This window comes from Musa acuminata, unplaced genomic scaffold (genome assembly GCF_036884655.1).
Source record: "Musa acuminata AAA Group cultivar baxijiao unplaced genomic scaffold, Cavendish_Baxijiao_AAA HiC_scaffold_1138, whole genome shotgun sequence".
NCBI classification, from domain to species: domain Eukaryota; kingdom Viridiplantae; phylum Streptophyta; class Magnoliopsida; order Zingiberales; family Musaceae; genus Musa; species Musa acuminata.
In genome coordinates, this window is record NW_027021350.1 from 1,895,546 (window position 1) to 1,920,000 (window position 24,455).

At 35.1% G+C, this 24,455-nt stretch overlaps 3 protein-coding genes across 6 annotated transcripts; 1 reads left to right on the top strand and 2 right to left on the bottom strand.

The window, feature by feature from the left end:
- Nucleotides 1–6,839: 6,839 nt before the first annotated feature.
- LOC108951410 (uncharacterized) lies at nucleotides 6,840–13,564 on the bottom strand. 3 transcript variants are annotated; one of them, XM_065179228.1, is made up of 6 exons: nucleotides 13,426–13,564; nucleotides 12,793–12,997; nucleotides 9,778–9,875; nucleotides 9,537–9,640; nucleotides 9,258–9,366; nucleotides 6,840–7,807 (listed from the first exon to the last, which is right to left on the bottom strand). In XM_065179228.1, exon 6 carries the CDS (start codon nucleotides 7,755–7,757, stop codon nucleotides 7,248–7,250), a length of 510 nt encoding a protein of 169 aa, XP_065035300.1. In that variant the 5' UTR covers nucleotides 7,758–7,807; nucleotides 9,258–9,366; nucleotides 9,537–9,640; nucleotides 9,778–9,875; nucleotides 12,793–12,997; nucleotides 13,426–13,564; the 3' UTR covers nucleotides 6,840–7,247. The 3 variants fall into 3 exon arrangements, with proteins under 3 accessions (XP_065035300.1, XP_065035299.1, XP_065035301.1); XM_065179227.1 differs by lacking the exon at nucleotides 13,426–13,564 and having other exon boundaries at nucleotides 6,840–7,815; nucleotides 12,793–13,246; XM_065179229.1 differs by lacking the exons at nucleotides 12,793–12,997; nucleotides 13,426–13,564 and adding an exon at nucleotides 11,741–11,844.
- Nucleotides 13,392–14,029, bottom strand: LOC103999860 (histone H4). Its single transcript, XM_065179230.1, has one exon. The coding sequence runs from the start codon at nucleotides 13,907–13,909 to the stop codon at nucleotides 13,598–13,600; it is 312 nt and encodes a 103-aa protein (XP_065035302.1). The 5' UTR covers nucleotides 13,910–14,029; the 3' UTR covers nucleotides 13,392–13,597.
- Nucleotides 14,030–14,862: 833 nt separating this feature from the next.
- LOC103999861 (protein NETWORKED 2D-like) lies at nucleotides 14,863–20,148 on the top strand. Of its 2 annotated transcripts, XM_018818995.2 has the most exons (4): nucleotides 14,863–15,255; nucleotides 15,410–15,567; nucleotides 16,916–19,676; nucleotides 19,749–20,148. In XM_018818995.2, exons 2-4 carry the CDS (start codon nucleotides 15,474–15,476, stop codon nucleotides 19,756–19,758), a joined length of 2,865 nt encoding a protein of 954 aa, XP_018674540.2. In that variant the 5' UTR covers nucleotides 14,863–15,255; nucleotides 15,410–15,473; the 3' UTR covers nucleotides 19,759–20,148. The 2 variants fall into 2 exon arrangements, with proteins under 2 accessions (XP_018674540.2, XP_009420020.2); XM_009421745.3 differs by having other exon boundaries at nucleotides 14,863–15,567.
- Nucleotides 20,149–24,455: the final 4,307 nt, after the last annotated feature.

Consider the following 24,455-nt stretch of genomic DNA (forward strand, 5'->3'; position numbering starts at 1 on the left):
GCAACAAAAATGCCACCCAAGGCATCCACTACCGGTGGCAAACATTGCATATAGCAATGCTATTATAGGACTTCTACTACCAAAGCTACTACACACAACCTAAGTACAACAATTACCCATCCTATTTATAGTCGGCGATTAATGACCAACAAATACTATCACCCTCAACAATATTATAACTGACAGAAAGCTATTGACGTTAGCCCATCAATCAAATATGGGCAGCATGTCATTCCTAACTCTACCTACATAATGTCACAGACAAAACTATAAATGGGATGTTTGATGTAATGCTTATGTATGTCAATATCTTTCGAATTTATTCATGCTTTGAACAGCATATAAAGGGCTGATAATAGACTTAGTAGCCCCATTTTCTTTGGGTTTGGTGATCGTATTAGGCTTGTAAACAAAGGTTATATCATGTGAGCACTTGTAGGGATTTCGATCTATAATTGACCATTTTAGACCCTTTGTTGTGCAATCGTTCAATGCTTGTAAAGTATATTTGTAATTTGCATTGACTATAAAATGTTTGCTGAAATAATTACTTGTGGATTCCGAGTAAAACACTTTCACTAACTCATGTTCTCTTTTGTAGGTCCTAAGGGACCATAGAATGTTTTTGGGAGACTGACTTTTGTGAACGGACATGCAAGGATGTCACACGGCTTAGGTAAAATCAGCTAAGTGTATGATAAATACACATAGAAACACTTGGCATGCAAACATGAAGGACCTAGCGGGGCTACATTAAGGGCAACCAGCATACGCGACCATTTGGGAAAATGGGCATGGAGATGTAAGAAAAAGGAGTCATTTAAAGGAGCGAATATTTGAGATTGACATTCAGAGGAATGGTCAACTTTTCATAGAAGAGACACCACGAGGACAAGCAAGTTGGAAAGAATGGTAGTGCACAAAAGTTGGGATGACTGAGTTCGAGCTATGGCTCCACGTTGGCAATCATATTTGATGGTGCTCAAGGCAAGTAAGGCACTTGGTAAATAATGAATCGTACAAAGTGGAATGGGTTATTCGATGACCGAAAGAATTATGTAAAGCTCATAGAGGTGAGGAGAATTACTAATTTGAAAAATTTGATACTCATATAAGGGCTTATATGTGGATAATAAGATGTTCATGGTCATCCCAAGGTAGCCGAAACTCAACGCCATAGAGCACTGAAATTTTCTCTTCGGCGTGAGAAGAATACGTCCATGGGAGGCTGAAGTGTGCAATGAGTTCAATATGTTACTAGGCCTTGAGGGATGCAGTAGGAGCTATATTGGCGAGGAGTCACATTCTAGCAAGTGCATTTATGAAGGTAAAACAATGCATAGTTTATTCAATAAGTCAGAATAGTCTAAGGGGATGGTGGTCTCCAAAACTTTTAGAGGGAAGGATACAAAGAAAGAAGTTGCTCCAATGGGATAAATACCTTGGAGGGACAAGTCTCGGTTCTCTAGAAGGAGAATCATATGCAACGGACTATACATGTTAAGGAGGAATACCTCAAGATAACAACTCCACAAAACTCAATGGACCGAGCGAGTGGTGAAGAGTCATCGCATGATCTCACATGAGGTAATATATTGGTGGATGCTTTGTAAGATCAAGTGGGGGAGCAACCCAATGCAACACAAAATGAAGGTACACTTGGAGCCAATATGGAGATCGGACTCAATGAAGGGCTAACCCATAGTATGGTGAGCGCGAGGGCCACCATCAACTCAATACAAATCGAGGAGCGGGATAACTTAGGTATAACTAAGTGAAATACCCAAGCCGTATGAAGGGATCGGCATAGAAGATGAAATATGAAGCGAAGACATGAAGCTTTCCTTGGACAAAAGTCAAGGACATGAACTCTTGTAGAGGCAAAAGCATAATCATGTCATTCTATGGGTCCCTCATTCTGATAGAGCAGACTTATCCTGCATGGTGCTAAAGACAAAGGGAGCTTCGAGGCACATGCACCTTATCTCGGAGAAGCATTTGATGGAGGAACCAAGGTGACTCAACTTGCAGAGGTAAAATTGGGTTCGGAATGTCTTAGCATGGGACAAGAGGACACGAAGGCGGGTACTCTTGAATAATATGCCACAATGTTGCCATTCAAGTTTAAAGAAGTTAGTGGACTTCGGGAGCTACTAGGTGACGGGCTGTCCTACAGTTGTGCTTCGTCTAGGTATGACCTGAGAGCAGGTGGACGAAGGTCAATTGTTAGTGAAGCGAACACAATCGAAGGTAGAAGAGGCCATGTGATGTGTTGGCAAAGGCCATACATAGAGAGATCACAATAATCAGGATGCAATAGAGATGTCACCAGGAGGCGACATGGTCCAGCGAATCATGGTGGAATAGTTCGTGGCAATGTCATACACACGAATTTAGTCCCGCGAGGGACTAGATCATACGAAGGTATGATCGGGAGCTATTGGGAGCTCCACTTCGGTGAACAACACGATAGCAAAAAAGGCTATGGATTCAAGGAGTGAATGTCATGGTATCACAGAGGTAAGTCTTCCATACATACATCAAATTTTGAATCGGATAAAAGCCTTAGTTATCAGTATATTGGGGCTGTATACCACCGAGGGAGAATTTTGAATACAAGTACTAATGAGTCCCATGGGGTGGGACTTAATCATGTTGAGGTTTGATCAGAGTGATTGGAGAGTTGGACTACTCTAGAGCTCATATTCGCTTAAGGGAGCCTAGCAAATCAAAGGACAAGGTCGAGTAAACGAACATTGCTATCAAGGAGACTAAGGATAATAAAATCAGTGTAAACCCTATAACATGATAACGGAGGCCATACATAGGAGTTACAGTCTATCTTTCCATCGATCAAGGGGAACTGCTAGAGAACACAAAGGTGTTAAAATAGGGGGTCAAAAGGGGCAAGGAAGCGACGATGAGTCCAGAGGGACTTAGCTATCCAAAACAAAGCATCGATTAGAATGAAGATGTACTTAGAGGCGTGTCACAGTGCCATAGAGGCAGATCTACCGATTGTGAAGAAAGAGATGTAGATGCAAGGCAATAGATAATAGGATCATGGGCATGGCAACACCATGGTACCGTAGAGGCGGGACTTCCGTGAAGACTTGATCCATTGTTCTCTTAAAGAGAGAGTGCCTAGTCGTGAAATGGGTCAAGGAGGTGGAGAATGTAAAGGCAAACTTCAAGTATCGAGATAAAGCTAAAGGACAGAGGCTAGGGAACTTCATAAGACCAGTGTCAATGAGCTTCTCATCAAGATAGCCAAAAGTGAAGGACTTCAGGTCAATGCAAGAGTGCTCGACCAAGGAACGAAGTAGGCAATATGCAGTGCTATACCTTTTTGACTCAGAGGAGTAAGCGGCAAAGATGATAGAGAAGATAGTACAATCCCAAAGGTGACTAAAACTATTAGAGACTTGCTCTAAGTTGGGGTGAAAACTTCTTGTATTCTAAAAGTTTGATGACATTGAGAAGGTGAATCACAGTAGCTAACTCAACGTAAAGAGTACAAACACTTCGAGTACTTCAAAAGTGTAAGTAAAAAGCAGATTGAAGATAATAACTAGCTCGATACATGGAGTATAACCCTCGAGGAGGCGAGCGAAGTCAAGTAACCTTTGTCTTCCCAACTTTTAAAAGAATGGGCATAACTGAGTACCTCAATTATCTTATCTATCCAATAAAGGAGCTTTGCATAAGTTCAAAGACCATTCGAAGAAACCTAATGGAAGACATTTGTTGTCAAATCCTCACCAATGGTGATCAGTGCTATTGAGAGTAGATTATCCGTTTCATTTCCTAAGAGAATATCAATCGAAAGAGAAAGTGATACGAACCTATTTGAAAGTAATGACTAAGTGAAAGAAAAATCGATTGACAAATTTTACAAAGGAAGGACCCAAAACCTTTAAAGTCTATAAGGCAATGCTCGTTAAAGCTCTAATAAGCATCCACCTAGTTCAAGCAACGTGAGATATTTAAGAAACTAATATATACTAAAGATAGTCTTTTCCTTTGTCTAAGGAATCCATTGGAAACAACAAGGATCGACATAACTCAACTGACCCCACACCAGAGTCAAAGTCATTGGTGAGTTGAAGCAGTATGACATATCAAAGTTTGACTACTCAATAATAACAGCGGAGTATAGTTGGGAGTCAAAAGGTGCAATTGCAATTGGAGCAGAAGATTAAAAACTCAACAAAAGCGAGGAGATGCAGCGTCTACAAAGGCTTCGACGAGGACATCGAAGGAATAAGTGGGGAAGAATGTTATGGACAAAACTATGGATCGGGTGTTTGTTGTAATACTCATATATGTCCGTGTCTTTCAGTTTTGTTCATGCTTTGCACAGCATTTAAAGGGCTAATAGTAGGTTTAGCAACCCCATTTTCTTTGGCTTTGGTAGTCGTCTTAAGCTTATAAATAAAGGTTATGTCATGTGGCCACTTGTGAGGATTTCGGTCTATAGTGGACCATTTTAGACCCTTTATTGTGCGATAGTTTAGTGCTTATGAAGTCTATTTATAATTTGCATTGGTTATAAAGTATTTGCTGAAATAATTACTTATGGATCTCAAGTGAAACGCTTTCACTAATCAGTTTTCTCTTTTATAGGTCCTAAGGGACTATAGGAGGTTTCAAGGAGGTTGACCTTTGCGGACGAACACGTAAGACTGTCGTATGACTTAGGCAAAAACAACTAAGTGTGTGATATTAAGGCAAGAAACCTTACATCACCCACGAATAGGTGATAAGATAACGAGATAGAAAAACATATCAATAACATAGACGGATCATTCAAGCATCATATATTCAAAATCAAATAACACATTTTTGTGGGTGTAGAATACTAACAAGTATATCAAACACAAAAGTTATGATACTAATTATGATATATTTTTACCATCTAAGGTATTTGATTTTAAAATAAGTTGTGATACTAATTATAATCATAAAAATTATAATTATACTATTGTTATGTGAAAAACTTGATGCCAAGAACTTAAATCAAATAACAATATATCAATATCATACATTTTGATGTCATTTAGAAAAATATTATCTAATTTAAAAATACTTTTCATAATCCAATCAATAGGTAATACTAACACAGATACGTAGAATGAATTATACTCTTATTTTTCTCTCTTTCTAACCTTTATAGGACTACCATGAACGATGGAATATGGACTAATGAGAGAAAATAGTATATCTATAATCTCTCTTCTATATCTTATTATTAGTCCGAGGTTCTATTTATATATAGGCGAGACTAAAAAATCTATAATAAGTAATTAAGAGAGTCCCTTCCATCAAGGTCATCTTCTAAAAAATTATATCATAAGTGAACTTATGATAATCATAATTAGGATGTAATAAGATTTATACTATGTCTTACCTAATTAGACAAAACTACCTAATCTAACATGTGCCTCATCTAATAGTTTAATTAATGGCAAATTGGATGAATATGTTTGAAAAATGAAAAATTAAAATAAATAGTTCTAGGTTCAAAATGGAATTATAGTTTTCAATTTTTTAACTCTGTCAATCATTTTCGAAATTTTTTTATAAGATCATCTATATACAAGAAAATGAGTAAAATATTTTTATTTTTATTCATTTTTTACAAAGAACATCAATTCTAACATTCCATGCTTTAGGTGCTTTAAGTCATATAGAACTTGTGAACTTTTTTTTCATATCTCTATTTTTTAATATAGTGCATTGGTTATTCAATATTTTTTTAAGAAAACCATCTAGAAATATAAATTTTACATCTATTTGACAGATTGATCAGTTATTTTACATGACAATGGGAATAATCAATCTAGCAGATTTCATTCAGACAACAAGGTCAACAACCCCATCATAGTTGATGTCATTTTTTTTTCATTCTAATCTTTTGTTATCAATCTAGTTTTATACTTTTTAACTTAATCTCATTTTTTTTTTAAATTTTATAGACCAAATTTTCGATAGTAGTATTTTATCCTTGAGGTAATGATGCTAACTCCCATTTATTGTTTCTCACAATACGGAGTTAATTTCTTATTCATAACATCCTTCTATTTTTCTAAATTTTTATGTCTTCTTAAATTGAAGTTTTATTATCTGTAACAAGAAGCAATTCATCTATTACTTCTATAATTTTTTTAACTTCTTGACCTATAAGATTTTGGTTATCTTTGATTGTATAGAAGAAGATGTTATAACAAGATTTTGGTTCTCTAGTTTGATATAGGATGCCAGTTTAGAATGTACATAACACAAGTCACTGCTTTTCACAATGTTAAGAATAGTTCTTTTTTTTTATTTTTTTTGTTGAGAATTGTGATACTTACAAAAGAATATTGAAGCAATAACACCATAAACCTGAATATGAATAAGTTGAATTGGCTTCACTTCGATCTGTAGCTTGAAATGGTTTGCATACTTCATTTGATTGAGTTACTTATATAACACAAACTTGTCAAAGCTATCATGTATCATCTAACTCTTCTCATCCTTACCCACCTTACCAATGAGCTATTATTTTTAGCTCATGCATATATTTTGATTGCAGATATGAGACCATATCCAGACTCTGGTAGATTTAAACTGCAGGGACAGCAATTCGAGATCTAAAGATATCTGTCTGTCCACTTGGAGGACCAGCTGATGTGTGAGTCCAACACTCGGTGACAGCAAGTAATCAATCAACCTGATGGGTACCACCTTATCCCTTCCATATCATTTACTTCACCTTAAAAACCAAAATGCCAGCTTCCATTCACTCCGATTCCATCTGCACTCGATGCTTAACTTGGCAGCGTTTGCAGGTTTATCTCATAATTGAGTCTTCACAATTTTGGAATGGTTGCGCTACAATTTGAGTTTGCAGTTGCTGTTGTCAGCTCAATGATGTGAAGTCTGATCCAATCTTGACCACTTTTCGAACATTGAAAATATCTATCGAGCTTTAAGAAATCTTAACCGAGATGGATTATTCGGATTTTTCTCTTGAGGTAACTTTAGCTGTTCATCCTTTCTTTCAATCCAATAGCTAAAGATTGAGAACAAGATGTAAAAGCTGATCACTAGACTCTGCTCTTCACACCAATCTTTGACAGAATCGACAGAGAAGACGTCTGCTTCCTACATGATTCCTTCCTGACGTCCTTCTAACTCCATATGAAGAAGAAGAAGAAGAAGAAGAAGAAAAGATGGTGAGTCCTTTGATCTAAAACGACGAATCAATCTCCATCCACCACGTCGACGCCGGCGGTGCAGAGGAGGCGATGCAAGAAATCTCTTAGCTTCATTAGAGCCGCACAATCCTTCTTCGTCTTCTTATGCTTCCCATTCCTCTTGGTATGGACGTCGGCGCCGCCACTGCTCACGGTGCTCCCGCTGGCGAAGATGGGCAAGACTGCGGCCGTCTTCTTCTCCTTTCTGAAGCAGTACCGCTTCATCTTCTCTGAGACCGTCTCCTCCTTGGTGAAGACGTAGCTTCTCAGGTACAACTGGCGGCATGAGTAGCTATCGACCACGCTCGGGCCTGCACTCGGCCGCCTCCTTCCTTCGAGGTTGGTGCCGCTGTTGAGACCGCTGGGGTCACCTCTCTCCCCTCTTCTTCTTCCCGCCGCCATCGACTTCACGAACTCGGCATCGGACTCCGGCCACTTGTAGAGGTTCTTGTAGCTGGCTCTCGTCGACTCACGTACGTCCACGCAGCTCAGAGAAGACCTACAAACAGAGCTCATGCTTGCCTTCTCTCTCCCTCTCGCTCTTCGGACTTTGAAGTGCAAGTGATCTGAAACCCTTCACGAGTATATATAGCAAGACCATGAAGAACAGCTTTCAAGTTATTGGAGTTGGATTCCTTCTCCGAATCGTAGACAGAGAGGTTTCAAGAGGAAATCGTGGTTTACAAGTGAGTGACTTATGTAATTAGAGTCGGATTCCTTCTCAGAATCGGAGAGGTAAGATTTAACGAGGAAACTGTGGCTTTTATGTTCTTTAGAGCACAGCAATTTAAGTCTTTTTAAGAGTATAAATTATTTATATAGATTTGAGTTATAAATTAGAACCGAAGAGGATAAAATTGGCCTAATTACATATTGGCCTAATTTGAGTTTTAATATCTCAATTCCTAGACTAATAAAATTTATATAGAAATCTTTATAGTTATAAAGGTAAAATATTTAACCTCATTTATCCTAATATCATCGATTTTATCGACGAAAAATACAACACATAACAAGAACAATTATGTCCTAATTAAAACTTAATCGATTGTTATGGTGATCACAAACAGCAACATTGTCGATGATCACAAATAGCTATTGTGATGGTAGTCGACAAGAACAACATAGAAATGTCCTTAAAAACGAGTAGGGTAAAGTCTCGAAGGTGAAGTTAAGAAACTTCTGCGATTTCTTGCAAGAGGAGAAGGAGAGAAAGAGAAGAAAAAGAAAAAAGAAAAAATGAAAGATAAGACAAAGAAAGAGAAAGAGGACGAGACGACGCTTACTCTTCTTTACATGCAAAGTGGCACCACTCTACTTTACATCTACATTAACATTACTTTACATCTATATCGCCAAGATGCAAAGTCTTTGCCTCACTTTCCACCCATATAAATGTCTCACTTGGAATATTAAAATTATATCATTTCTGCATGTGCATATGCTCATCATTTTTAAAATTATCTTCTATCAGAAAAACCAAGAATAAATAAAATTAAATATTTTACTTTTATAACTACAGATATTTCAATATAATTTTTTTAAATTATTACTTAAAACCTTCCCTTACGTTATTATCACTATAGCCATCTTGGGCATACAACCAACTTGTGTCCATTTGAGTCCAAAAACCCATGTCCATCCCTGTCAAACCTTCAATGCAATGGGCCTGGCTGGGTACAGACTCTAGCCCATACTAGCTATTATGCCAGAAATGTACTATCTGAAAAAGTGACTCATACTACATTCTTTCTTGGACCAATACATTGTCAATGGAGTAATCCTCCATGTCGTATAATGACCAACACGGGTCTTATTGCAGAAGACCAGTAGAACTACAAGATCTTATTATATTCTTTTTTTCTCTTGTAAAAAAAAGAGTCTCTAGATTTCTCAATTAATGTCGAACAAGTTGATCGTAATGGAAGATTTAATGATCTAACTTGCTTCAAATTAAAACTAAAATGTATCAACTGAAAGCAGGTGTATGTCAGGCTATAAGATATCAATACGTACCAGATCAAACCACATCATGACATGGCCCCAGATCTGCTTGCTCTATAATCAATGGTGCAACCACGGCCAGCTTCTAGCACGGCCACTTCCATATAAGCCTCTCAAGCACCTGCTTTACACAATGTAAGCAGTAAACCCATTATAATGCCAAGAACAAATGATGAATCCACTACAGGGGGAGCTATCTCCCAACTATATATATTGCATTGAACGTAGAAAATGAAACACAAACCCCACAAGAGGCTAACAATAGCTTTCTGAAAAAAAAAACCAACAGACCTTGAATGCAACAGCCATGTCAAAACAATTTTCTTGAGCTTTTCATGATGATGGAACCGAGTCTGAACCACAGCGTTGACGTTTGAAGAAAAAGTCAAACTATCCTGCTTAACGATGGATAAGGTTAGAAGCCGCAAAGCTTGTAGGATTACTAGTTAAGCAAGAAGCTACTGACACAAATCCACAACCAATATATCCAAATTGTGCAGTAAAAAGATCATATAAAGCTCTATCCTTGTACCTGTGAAACTGATGATCTCTACTTTTCATAATCATGTGGCCATATCTTTGGTATATATATCAGCAACTAACAGAAGTAAGACCTTCCCAGCTATCCATCTGCCCAGAAGATGCAAAACCATGGAAAGCTGTCTATATTATAATTTCAGGTATCCACCAGCATCACTACTAAAGTTCATTGCAGATATTGCTAATTAATAGAAACAATGTCCTATTACAGCAGAACAACATGATTGATTATAAGATCTAAAAGCATGATTCTCATTCTGAATGGAAGATTTAGATGGTGCATAACTTGGCAACAGTCACATGAACAATTCTATGGAGCAAAACTTAGCCGGAAAGAACAGTAGAAAGTCAAGAATTATCCACATCAACATGCTGACAGGTTAACGTATTATTATTATTGAAGACATTTCTTCAGTGCTTGATCATCAGAACCATAATCATGGAGATATATTCAACAAACTAGCACTAATGCATATAAAGCATATCTTATTCATCAAGATAACTAATAAGTCCAGAAGAACCTTACTCGAACAGACTAAGTAAACAGAACATTTCCATCATCACTAAAGAAAATTGTCTCTGCAATCAAATTTCCTTCTATCACAAACTCATGGATGAGTTCAGGAATTATAACTTTAGCACCAGTTAAACCACTAATAATATCTGAATAATGCTTGCACATGATACAGCCAGTTTTCAGGTATCTGTACGTACTCCACTTTTCTTTTCCCCCTCCAAAACAATTGCTCTATGAAACCCAACGATTATGTACTACCAGTGAAGGTCTGAGCTGCCTATTCGATTCTGATACACCAAAGGTCCTAGGTTTCTTTACATCAGAGCCACCCAAAATTTCACATAGAAGTTGGAACATGTTTACCCCAATCTTTGTACTGGAAATAAGGGAACCTACAACATCTTCTGTTCTACCAAGTGTTGTTCATCTCTTCAGCTTCACAATCTTTGTAACAAACACTGTAGGTTTATTAACAAATTATTCAGCTAGTTCTAATTTCACCATTCTTCATTATGCTGATTTGCTATCATTGACACCAGCTACTTTGACAGATCCACTATCAAAACTTGCATAAGAAGCTTGAACTCTATGTTTCTAAGACCTACATGTTCCAAAAATGTACAACTCTCTACCTAGGTCATGCAGCTGTTTTATGCTCCCTGTCTCCTTGAGACAACTAATCATGTCTTCTGTGCTCCATAAACAAATGATCAATAACACTTCTTTAGGAAATAAGATATACACGTTTAAGACATCTCCATCAAGTCTCACATGGAAAAGCATAAGCTGAGAGAAATTGGGCATCAAAATAGTGGCATTTAATTCCCATAAATAAACCAGAAAAAAAAAAATCAGCATGTTAGGAGAATACATATGGAACAAACACCAACATGTGTGTTTGTGCAAAAAAGAAAAGGGCTTTGAGCTCCCACTCTATGGTGCAAGAACAACATAAATGAACTTGGAATGGACCACAAGCTATGATAGCATTAGCAAAGAAAGTCATAGTTAATTGGTCTCTGACATCAAAATGAGATCAAAGAGAATACACTTGATAAACCTAGCAACTCAAGGTAAAATCAGAACAGTAACAACAAAGAAGTAAAATACAACATAACAAAGACAAGCTGCTATAATAGTTTAATTGGTCTCTGACATCAAAATGAGATCAAAGAGAACACAGTTGATAAACCTAGTAACTCAAGGTAAAATCAGAACAGTAACAACAAAGAAGTAAAATATAAAATAACAAAAGCCAAGCCACTGTAATAGTTAATTGGTCTCTGACATCAAGATGAAATACAGTTGCTAAACCTAGTAGCTCAAGTACAAATCAGAACACTAACAACTAAGTAGAAAAAGAATAAAATAACAAAGCCAAGCCACTGGGCATGTACAGTTCATTATGCAAAAATATATTAAATTTGATCAAACCTACATCTCCTAGAACTTGAGCCACATAGATTTTCACATTCCAGAATTTTGCTAATTGAACACCAGCTGCAATACTATTCCAGCTGAACAAGACTTACACACGAAAATGAATTAGATGGCATATAAAGCATTTATATTACCAAGAGTGGATCACATGGCGTATAAAGTAATTATATTACCAAGAGTAATTACTGACCACAATATTAACACTATATCTCTGAACTGTTAACTTCCCACAAAAAATGCCAATTAAGACCCTAAAGCACTTGTTATGCATTAATCTAAACTTCAAAATTTAGCAGATAAAATTTTGCAACTCATGTAAGTACAAAAGAAATTAAACATTTGACAAGCAGGGAGTACTTGTGTACCATGTCTAGAGAATACTGGTTATAGAATACGTAGTGAGCCAGAACCAAACACAGTGGATGCTCAATTACAAATGGAGGAAATAGACAGTCACTGGTATTTGAGATGACAAGAATTTTATCTCTAGCAACAGTTAAACCACTAAGAATAATTGACAAATGTCATCCTTGTCATAGCTATTGATTGGGTATCTGCAGTAGAATAGATCCTCTATTTAAAGTTTTTCACCTCCTTGAGTGATTTTAACTCAATAAGAATCATCTATGAGCCAATATAAATGCTACAATGGACAAGGGAAACCAAGTAGAACTTTGAGAATATGAAGTTGCAACTCATATAAGTAAATAAGATTTCGAATACTGACCAAACATGTGTTATATGCCTGGAGCATACCGGTCATTTCTGCTACAGAGATGCAGATAGGGAAAAGCCATGGGCAAAATTAACAGTTCATAGCCTTTAAGATAATACATGATGAAGAAGAAGAAAAAAATGCTGCAACACTAACTACATTATCTTGTAGGAGTCATAAACCTGACAATGACAATAAAAACCAAAACAGCATATAACCAATTAATATGGATATTCATTATATATGCCAATTTTCATATTTATCTAAAGCAACCCACATAACAAAGTACACAGAACAAAATCTAGTCTCTTTAAAAGACAAAAAAGGTCTTATACCTGGGTGCATCTACACAGCAAACTTCAATATGCAAAAAATTCCAATTTGAACTGCTCCATTATTGATATTTCAGAATCAGTTGGCATTCACCTCAAGTAAAAAATTCAACACCTAACAAGAACGTCTATCGACAAACCATCATCTACAAACTTCATAGCCCAAAAACCTGAGAGAAAATTGCTCCAACAAAGAGAATGCAGCTTCCTATCAAATAAATTTTCATAAATGTCAGATAAACACAATTTCAATCTTTAACTTGATGAGCAAGGTCCATGAACTTGAGGAAAGAACTGAAAACAATAACATATCTGTAATCAATGACAAACAAAACTACTTGATAGAGGAAACAAACAAAAAGAACAATGCAAGTGACCTATCAATGTGCTACTCAGACTTTAGCCAGCGCTCAAACCTTTCTATAACAACTAAGTTACATTAATCATGATTCCCAATTCCTAAATTTTCCCATTTCTAGCATCTTTTATCACCCTTCATGATCATAAGCAATAACTTTCACAGGCTTCTCATCACCATGAAACATCAGTACCAACAGCAGAACCCCAACAAATAATAACATTAACAGACACAAAACTCCTCATTGGCCTAAATCACACATGATCGAATATAAATACCTTAATATGCGTGACAAAAAGCTTCACTAAACAAAACTGCTAAATGACAAGAGCAACATCTCAGAATTTGTAGCAACAACGAACTATAAGCCGCATGATTCTCTTTTTAATATTAATCCTTCTTTTGTTGCCCTTTTTCTCTTCGTAACAGCGGCCTAAGAAAGCCTGAACCCTAACCACCAAAGCCATAGAGAGTGCGGCCCTGCCTCTTCAGCGCATAGACGACGTCCATGGCAGTGACAGTCTTGCGGCGGGCGTGCTCGGTGTAGGTGACGGCATCACGGATGACGTTCTCGAGGAAGATCTTGAGCACGCCTCGGGTCTCCTCGTAGATAAGGCCACTGATGCGCTTGACGCCGCCTCGCCTTGCCAGGCGCCGTATAGCCGGTTTGGTGAAGCCCTGAATGTTATCACGCAGCACCTTGCGATGACGCTTCGCTCCACCCTTCCCCAGTCCCTTCCCCCCCTTCCCTCGCCCAGACATCTTCGCCTTGCTCCTGAAACCTCGATATTAGGGCTTAAATCTCGAATCAAGAACAAGTGTTTCGAGAACGAAGAGAAATAGAAGGGAAAGACTTGTCTATTTACTTGAGATGAAGGCAGAGGTTGGCGGGAACGGCGACTGAGTTGTGCGTGGCCGATTCGGTGGTTATTTATATGGTGACGGCAACATGTTGTGGCGATGAGAAGGCAATCTCAGCCGCAGATCTCTCTACAATCGATGGCTAGAGTGGGCTAAAGTTATTGCTTTCGGATTGATGACGTGGACGATGATTGAGCTGGCTCCGTCTCAGAACCGATATGTCATATGTTTATATCGGCCGACATCTCCTCCCAAAAACAGGCTGAAACCAGTTTCCTGATTCCAGATAAATCTCATTTTTAACAATACATTAAGATATAATTTCCACAAATTAATGTAAATCTAGATAGAAAATTAATCTATCCCAGCTTAGAGTATATATATATATATATATATATATATATATATATATATATATATTCTTCCTGTTTTAATCCTATATATATATATATATATATATATATATCTACCACTTTAAACCTTGATTTGGTGTATATACTCTTGTAAAGCTTACAAATTTGTAGATATACCTCTAAATTGGCCATCAGCCTAAAAATTGACATTAATGCCCCTATTAAAAATATTATATACAATAATACTAAATTCTAATTTTATATTTCTTTTCTAAATTTAAGTTTAGAAATTTGAAAAACGATTGTTGAAAGTGATAAAAGGTAAATTAATATATATTACTTTGTAAAACTTTAAAAAGGTAAAGAGGAGTTTATTAAATAAATGTGCTAAATATGCTAAATTATATTTTATGGAGTAAATATGCTCTCTGTAAACTTTAAAAAGGGTACATATGGTAATATTGAATACATATTTCAAAACTTCGATATGGTTTCGTTGATTTGAGTGGCCGCCGGACACGCCGGCGAAGGCGGCGTGGTGCCCTATCGCAGTAGGAGCGGCGGCAGCGAGTATGTAGGCGGGCTCCGATGCTGCCCTAGAGGTTGGCGATCACGAGCAGGGCACGTCGCTTCCAGTCGAGCGGTAGCCGTGGAGAGGTTGGCGCGTCACTGACGGGTGGCTGTCTTCCGGGTTGAGGTCGTCGATGACAACGATCTGGTGGCAGGACGCCCCTTGCCACCCGCGGAAAGGTGGCGAGTTGGTTTGAGGCTGAGAGCTGGAGGAGTAAGGCCACCGGCGCCTGCGCCTTAGGCGGATCGTTCGCCACATCAACAGGACCATAGGAGGTCCAGGTGTGCACCAGCGAAGACAACGAGGCTATGCAAAGATAGAAGGTCACGGTGCCTACTCCTCTTCACTCGGATCCCCTCCTTTTGTTTCGGAAATGCGTCCCCCTTCTGCATCCATCTCCTATCCCTTTTTAGCCTTGTAACTATCGTAGCAAACATCTTCTTTGCGCTCTCCTCTTTCTACGTTTTCTCGTTTCAGGTTCATGGTTTTCTCAGAGAAAGAGAGGAATTGATAGGTAGGAAGGCAGGGAGTGGGGAGAGAGATGCTGCAGAGGGCTGCGAGTAACGCGTACTCATGGTGGTGGGCGAGTCACATCAGGACGAAGCAGTCGAAATGGCTCGATTGCAACCTTCAAGGCCGGTCTTTGATCCTTCCTCTCTTAATCCCGCCTCTTTTTATCTACCCTTTTTGAAAAAAAATTGCTCTTTTGGAGTATTCGTGCTTTCTTTTTCATCCGGATTTAATTGAATTAGACTTGTTTCTGACGTGTTTTCCACAAACAAAATGCAACGGGTCTTCGGAATGGTTGAGATTACATTATATTGAGAGATGTACAGTATAGGAACAGTTTCGGTGGTGGAAAAGGAATCAAGAATTGGCGTCACACCCAGAACGATTATTGGCTATCTGTCAGAAACAATACTTTTTCTAGCAAATCAAGAAAGAAGAGGGCACAGAAAAGAAGAAACTCTGCTGACTATTTGATCAAAGCACCTGTTGCAATTGACAAAAACATAATCATAAAATATAATGGATCTAGATATGTTTCTTCTTTTCTTTTCCTCACAAAGAACTTAAGATTTAAGGGAATATATTGATGAGTGTTCTCCTTCTTTCATGATTAATTTTATTTTTAGGAACACAGGTTGAACCAGCATTTACATACTGGGTTCAAGGACACAGTATTATTGAAAAGATGAAATTTCAAGTCGCTGGTCAAAAGAAGTTCTAACTCAATTAGATTGAATGTTTTTCTTTTAATTAGAAGAGAAAGTTTGATGGAATTATATAGAGTTTTTGTTTAAGGCATTCACTAGCAATTCCCTATGAGTTACTTATTGAATGTCCAAAATGAAGTCCTTCAAAAGATTATTAAAGCCTTGTTTCTTCTATGATAATTTAATTGTATACTAGAGAATTTGAGAATTTCAATGTTAAATTATAACCTTTGATATAGTAGCCAAACTAGAAAGTTCGTTTAGGTTTAAAAGAGCTAGACCTTTCAATGGTGGAAAATATTGATGCTGCCAACCCTCAGATGGTTGGGACACCAGGGCTTGTTGGAAAGGTGCCCTGGTTATGTCTCAAAAATAAATTGGCATCCATAAATTAAATAAATCATATGCCTCTACCAAATTTACCCCACTTCTTGACATTCTTCATAGGTTTACAGATATAAGAATTGCATGTTTGCCTGTCCTTACCTCACAAGACATATGGAATGTCAAAGGCCTGTAAAACTCACCTCCTGACCTATGTTATGCGGTATACGTGTGAGCTTTAGTTTAGCAGTTAGTTTCTCAAAATGAAGGGTTAAGAAAGACTTGGTAAATGATTTATGTCTTCCAGAGTTATTACTATTGCATAATTCATAATTTGTCCTGCAATAAGTGGAATTAAATTGGATTCTGCTGCAAGAAAATGTGTTTGATCCATCATTGTGCTTCCTGATATTCTTACAAATAAGATCAACGTTGATTCCAGAGATGGAGGAGACTGTGAAAGAAATGCTCAAGCTCATTGAGCCAGATGCTGATTCCTTTGCTAAGAGGGCGGAGTTGTACTTCAAAAGGAGACCAGAGTTGATCAGCTACGTGGAAGATGCTTTCAAGGCATACAGAGCATTGGCTGACAGATATGACCACATTTCAGGAGAATTACACAAGGCCAACCACACCATAGCAACTGCTTTTCCTGAACGGGTCCAGTATGCCATGTTAGAAGACGATGATAATTTTCCAAAAGCAATAACTCCAGTTGATCCGAGTAAAATTAACAGGCGAACAGTGGAGGGATTAATGAACAAAAGAAGAGAAAGTGAGTTAGGCATAGATAAGTCACAGAAAAAGAGTTCTGCATCTCCGGTTGATAAAGAAAAGGCACAAGTAGATATCAATAAGCTCCAGAAAGAAATACTTGTCCTGCAGACTGAAAAAGAATTCATCAAAAGCTCATATGAGTCTGGGATAGCCAAGTATTGGGAGATTGAGAAGAAAATTATGGAGATGCATGAAGAAGTTTGCTGCTTGCAAGATGAGTTCGATACAAGCACAGTCATCGAAGATGATGAGGCACGTGCCTTAATGACAGCAACAGTCCTTAAATCTTGTGAGGATACTATAGTTAAGCTGCAGGAACAGCGAAAGGAATCATTGGAACAGGCAAATATAGAGTCTGAAAGAACTAAAATTGCTAAAGAAAAGCTGAAGGATCTCAAAGGTGAATATTGCCAATCTGAGATGGAAAATACTGAGATATCTAATGAAAACTCTGGGATGAGCTTCACTGCTGAAACCATGGAGGAAGAAATTCACTCTCTAAACAAGGTCAGGACCGAGTTACAGTCCATTCGTGAGAAACTCAAAGAACATTTTGAAATGAACACTGAGAATTCTGTGATTGAAATTGCAGAAAAGATCGAAGAACTTGCAAATAAAGTTATAACATTGGAACTCACAGTTTCATCACAAGGTGAACAAATAGATCAATTAACTTTGGAAAACAATGAACTTGAGAAAAATCTACAATTACTGGAAGAGGAGAAGATTAGTTCGATGAATGACTCAGAAGCATTGTCTAAAAGACTGAAGGAAACCGAAGAGGAATTAAGCAAAGTTCAGGCAATTGAGAGAATTGTCCAAGATGAAGAAATAAATTTCCGTCAAAATTTTGCTGAAGCATGGCATGGACTCAATGATATTTCAGAGAAGTTGCAGTCTCACAAAACTCAAGAAAATGTTTGTACTGAAGATGCATCTCAAGAGGAAGAGGCTTCCTCATTTAACATTGAACCACATAGTGAGCGTAAAGATAGAGAAGTAAACAAAATCCATGACATTGAGGAAGATGTAACAAAGGAGATTCATGCAACTGAGGAACTTAGTTATTGCCCGGAAGATCCTTCCCAGACTGAGGGTTCTCAACACAAAAGTAGCCCAGAAAATATTGAGGACCCAAAGAAGGAAAATGCTTTGGGGAAGAAAGACTCATCAAATGCAGATCTTCGCATTCATCTAACTAGCAATGAAGAAATTATACTTGATGGAAAAGAGGATACTCTCAACTTGCAGCAACTAATTTTAACTGGTGTTGAAGGTACAGAAAACATTTTACTAGCTGAGTACACATCAATCTTGCAAAATTACAAAGAGACGAAAATAAGGCTCTCCGAAGTAGAGAAGAAAAATGAAGAGTATCTTCAAGAGACAATGGCTCTGATAGACAAACTGAAGAATGATATTGCAATGAAAGATGAGGAGATACGTTTGCTTAGACAACCGATGGCGCCTGTAAAGAATCCTAGTTTTACTCTCCATTCTCCATCTGTCAAAGACTCTTGGCATGGTCAACAGAAGCCTGAAATTACATCCAACTCTTCAAGGATCACAGATATTTCAAACCTTCAAGATTCTGAGATGCCTGAAGATATAAATATTGAATCTACTGCTAAAGGAGATTCATCTGTTGAGTTTACAGAATTACGAAGTCCCCCTGAAGAAGGCACTAATGTACAGTGCATTGATGAACCAAAGATCATAACCCCTATCGAGAGAAAGTTTAGAAGGGATATTGACACTCTGCTGGATGAAAGATTAGAGTTTTGGCTAAAGTTCAGCACATCATTCCATCACATACAGGAGTTGAAAGCCAAGTATGAAGACCTACAAACTGATATCGGTAAGCTGAAGGACAATAAGACACCAGAGGTCACTAATATTGACACTGGCGATCAGTCTGGGAAACCAGATTCATCACAAATTACCACAAGTCTTAGAGAACTGAAGAGTGAACTCCAAGTATGGTCGGAACAAGGTGCACTATTAAGAGGAGAGCTGCAAAGTAGGCTCTCATCTCTTTGTGATATGCAAGATGAGATATCAAGCATTGTCAAAGTAAATTCAGAATCTGGAGAAGCCCTGTTCACTCCTTATCAAGCTGCAAGTTTTCAAGGGGAGGTGACAAACATGAAACAGGAGAACAATAAGGTTGCAAGTGAACTACAGGTGGGATTAGATCAAGTTAGGGGGCTTCAAGCTGAAATTGAGGAGCAATTGTCTAAGCTATATGAAAATTTTGAACCATTTGTATCAAAAAGGTGCCCTAATGATGACTTGGAACATTCTTTGAGTAGGAACACCGTACCATTGCGGGACTTCCTCTTCGGTGTCAAGCCTAAAAAACCATCAATACTAGCACGCATCCAGCACAGTAAGCTTAGGGCTGGGCGTCGCAGAGTTGGTGATAGGTACTTGATTTATCAATAATTCAAATGCTGTTTAGATTCTATTGTACTAACTCGTGGAACTCTTTTGAACAGGTCTAAATAGTTTTCTCACTCTGTTGATTAGCTAATTTCTGGATTAAAGACAACAAGTTCGACACAGTCTCCACTATGCGAAAGACCTTTTAGAAACACAATTTGTCAGGATACGAGCGGTTCGTCGCAGATGTATCTTTATAGCAAGAGCAGCAGCAACTTTTCTTGGCTTTCTTCCATTTGCGGGCCTTGGAACTGACTGAATTTTCCTCCTTGGTGAAAGGTGTGTTGAGTTGTGTCTCAGCCCCTCTTAATCTGGATGATAATGTGTTGAGTTGTGTTTCAAATGCTGCTTAGATGAGTTGTGTTGAGTTGTGTCTGATTGGCATTCTTGTTAAAAGCCTAGATGTTCCACTGATACATGTAAATGTAATTAGCAGTTCTTTCTTCTTTTTTTTCATTACTTGTTACATGATGTTTGTAATCACTGAATATAGATAAGAATTTTTTGTAAGTAAAAGCTTAGGTATTATTGAATCTATTATTGAATAGAATGAAGGTATTAATTTTGAACTAAAAGTTTGATGGTTAAAATAAAGATGGCAATTGAAGGTTTGTTAGGATCGTTGGTTAAAAGAATTTTTTTTATAAGATTATTATTTTACCAATTATACTTTATGAATCAGAGTTTGACTATTATGAATAAAACTTTGATATTTTTTATACGAGAATTTTTATACGATGAATATGTGGAGTTACTAAGAATTTCTTTGCCTTTTGTATAATAAATGGATATTTGGTATGGACATATTTAAATAAAATTCAAAATAAAATATTATAGTTAAAATAAAATAGTTTATTATGATTAAGAGGTTAGCTAATATATCTAGTAAAAATTTTGATAGATTATCATAAGGTCTTGGGTTCGAATTTTAACTTCATCATTTACACTTTGTATAAAACAGAAGTGGTGAATTTTCAAAAAAATGTCTCAAAGTTCAAAATTTTTTGATAAAGCATCCTAATTTAAAAATTTTTATATAGCATCCTTTGTCATGTGAAATGATTATTTTACCTTTGTCTTTATCGGAACCATCGTTATTGCTTTCTCGTCCCTACGTCACATTCGTTAGATATTTTATATACATGACTAAAATATGATGTCATATTTTAATTTAATTATTGCTATCAATAGGAGTGCAGTAGAAAAATAGGTAATCTTATAAGTAAAATATGCACATAATATATCCAAGATTTATGCACATAAAAATGTTCATAGCTAATTATTCATATTTGCATTGGCACGGGCTTGTACTGACTTCCCTACCTAATCGCTTATAATTTTACAAAATAGGATATATAGTGAATAACCATTCAGAAGTACAAGCATTTATAATTTTATTTTGGTAAGCCTTCATCATGTTATGTATATAATATTTCAAGATCATATGCATATAATATTTTAGTAAACATAACCATGCAATATAGCATATGCATAATAAAAATATAAATTTTATATTGAAATAACTAAAAATATTTATATGTAAGAATCATAGCACATGAAAATCTACACCCTATATCATAACATATATATGCACTTCTACACAACACATTGTCATAATATATACATCCACTCCCACATTGCACGTTATAATATATATATATATATATATATATATATATATATATATATATATATATATATATATATATGTATGTATGTATGTATGTATGTATGTATGTATGTATGTATGTATGTATGTATACATATATATATACATATACATACATATATATGTATACATATATATGTATACATATGTATACATATATATGTATACAAATGTATACATATATATATATGTATACAAATGTATACATATATATATATATGTATACAAATGTATACATATATATATATATGTATACAAATGTATACATATATGTATACATATGTATACAAATGTATATACATATATGTATACATATGTATACATATATGTATACATATATGTATACATATGTATACATATGTATACATATATGTATACATATATATATGTGTGTGTGTGCGCGCGCGCATTACACATCGTAATATATTCGTATGCTTCAACATCACATGTTATTAAAAAAATATGTATACTTCTATATTACATGTTATCATATATGCATACATATGTATACATATATATACATATACATACATATATATGTATACATATATGTATACAAATGTATACATATATATATATGTATACAAATGTATACATATATATATATATGTATACAAATGTATACATATATATATATGTATACAAATGTATACATATGTATACATATATGTATATATATGTATATACATATATGTATACATATGTATACATATATGTATACATATATGTATACATATGTATACATATATGTATACATATGTATACATATGTATACATATATGTATACATATATATATGTGTGTGTGTGCGCGCGCGCATTACACATCGTAATATATTCGTATGCTTCAACATCACATGTTATTAAAAAAATATGTATACTTCTATATTACATGTTATCATATATGCATACATATAATACTTTCATTATACTTCATATATTTTAATGTTTATATAATACAAAATTAATATTAAGTTATGCTAAACTCATGATAATCATATTATTTGAAACATATATATATATATGTATATATATATATATATGTATATGTATATGTATATGTATATGTATATGTATATGTATATATGTATATGTATATATGTATATATGTATATATGTATATATATGTATATATGTATATATATATTTATATGTATATATATATTTATATGTATATATATGTATACATATGTATATGTATATGCATATATACATATGTATGCATATGTATATATACATATGCATGCATATGTATATATACATATACATATACATATGTATGCATATACATATATACATATATATGTATACATATACATATTTATAAATATATATATGTGTGTGTGTCTGCATTACACATCGTAATATATTCGTATGCTTCAACATCACATGTTATTAAAAAAATATGTATACTTCTATATTACATGTTATCATATATGCATACATATAATACATTCATTATACTTCATATATTTTAATGTTTATATAATATAAAATTAATATTAAGTTTATACTTAACTCATGATAAACATATTATTTGAAACATATTTTTAATATATTATAAAAATAATAATTTTATGATCACTATTTTATAGTGAATTAAACTTATATTTACTTGATTTAACTTAAAAATAAAGAGGCTAATAAAATATCATATTTCTTAATGATCTAGTGTGCTAGAAAGTGGTAATCTTATTAAATTGAGAACATAAGGTCATGTAATACCTTAATTAAGAATCCTACATCTTGATTTATTATTTATAATAATTCATAGCATTAATTCATAGAAAAATTTTGATAAAATTTCTTCTAAAATGGATTATACTTGACCTAAAAATCTATCTAAATTTCATCATTAATTTTTTAATAATTCACTCTAGACTCAAATGAACTAGTTAGTATAGTCAAATTATCGCATAATTCTATGAAGTATTCTTCACTATTCTAATTGACCAAATGATCTTGAATTATCATAAAATTTTGTAGAGAACTATGAGGCATATAAACTAAATACATATCAAATTTTAACTTAAAACATAATTATTTAGAAGCTAAACTACCCTTCTCATTCAACTATCATTATCTATCCTATTTTGTTGAACTTGGGTTAAGACTATTTGGACTTCTACACCTATGCACTATGGTGATATTCACTTAATTTAAATGTTTGCATAACTCTAAGGAATCATTTTGATACATATTAAAATATCGAGATCCAATCCTACACCTAAAGGATTAATTTAGCTCGAATACAATTCCTTCATAGAAAATAAGAGATTTTGCATGCTTTAGAGTAACAGATTCATAACTTAAATCATAAAACTCAAATTGTAGTCATTCTAAAAGCCATAGAATTTTAACTTAACCATACAAAATATATCTAAAAATTAGATCTTAATTCAAACCCTAAGTTACCCAAAATCAATCGAAAAGAATACCCTGCAAATAGGTAATCTTACCTAAAATATGTTGGTGAGATAGATAAGACTAAAATAGGGGCTACTATTTAGAGCTGCTTGCTTAAGAGGCAGCCTAGAGGTATTTGGTTTAATCCCATGGACCTCCTTTGATGTTTTATTTTCATTTTTTTCTTTTAATATAGTTTCAAATTATCATAGCTTAATATGAGTTTAATTTAGATTGACATAAATAAAAAAAATTTCACTCTAAAATTATCCTTGATCTCAATATTTCTTTTAGGGTAGCACTCATCTATCATTTCATCTTTCATTTCTTATTGTCACTTAAGCATCCATTACTCCACTTATGCATATGTAATTCAAGTTGTTATATCTTACACAAATGATGTTTAAATCTTAAGGCCACTTTAATATTCATTTAAGGCCTATTATAATTTAATCATTACTTCTAGTCACTATATGCATACTTATTACCATAATTTAGTTTCATACTCAACTACACTAGCATAGTTAGGCTTATTGCTTTGAAGGATAATGCCTCTTTGTTATATAATGTGCTTAAAGTAAATATTGATGCTTATGCATACTCAACTAATATTTTGTAAAACACTATAAATAACATTTTTAGAAAGCATGCATTTCAACTTTAAAAGCTAAAAACATAAACATATTATTT

Bases quoted from the DNA above. Each gene is read 5' to 3' on its own strand.
- LOC103999861 (XM_009421745.3), top strand. From the start codon at position 15,474: ATGCTGCAGAGGGCTGCGAGTAACGCGTACTCATGGTGGTGGGCGAGT. The intron at 15,568-16,915 runs GCCGGTCTTTGA...CGTTGATTCCAG, and splicing joins GCTCGATTGCAACCTTCAAG to AGATGGAGGAGACTGTGAAA.
- LOC108951410 (XM_065179228.1), bottom strand. From the start codon at position 7,757: ATGAGCTCTGTTTGTAGGTCTTCTCTGAGCTGCGTGGACGTACGTGAG.
- LOC103999860 (XM_065179230.1), bottom strand. From the start codon at position 13,909: ATGTCTGGGCGAGGGAAGGGGGGGAAGGGACTGGGGAAGGGTGGAGCG.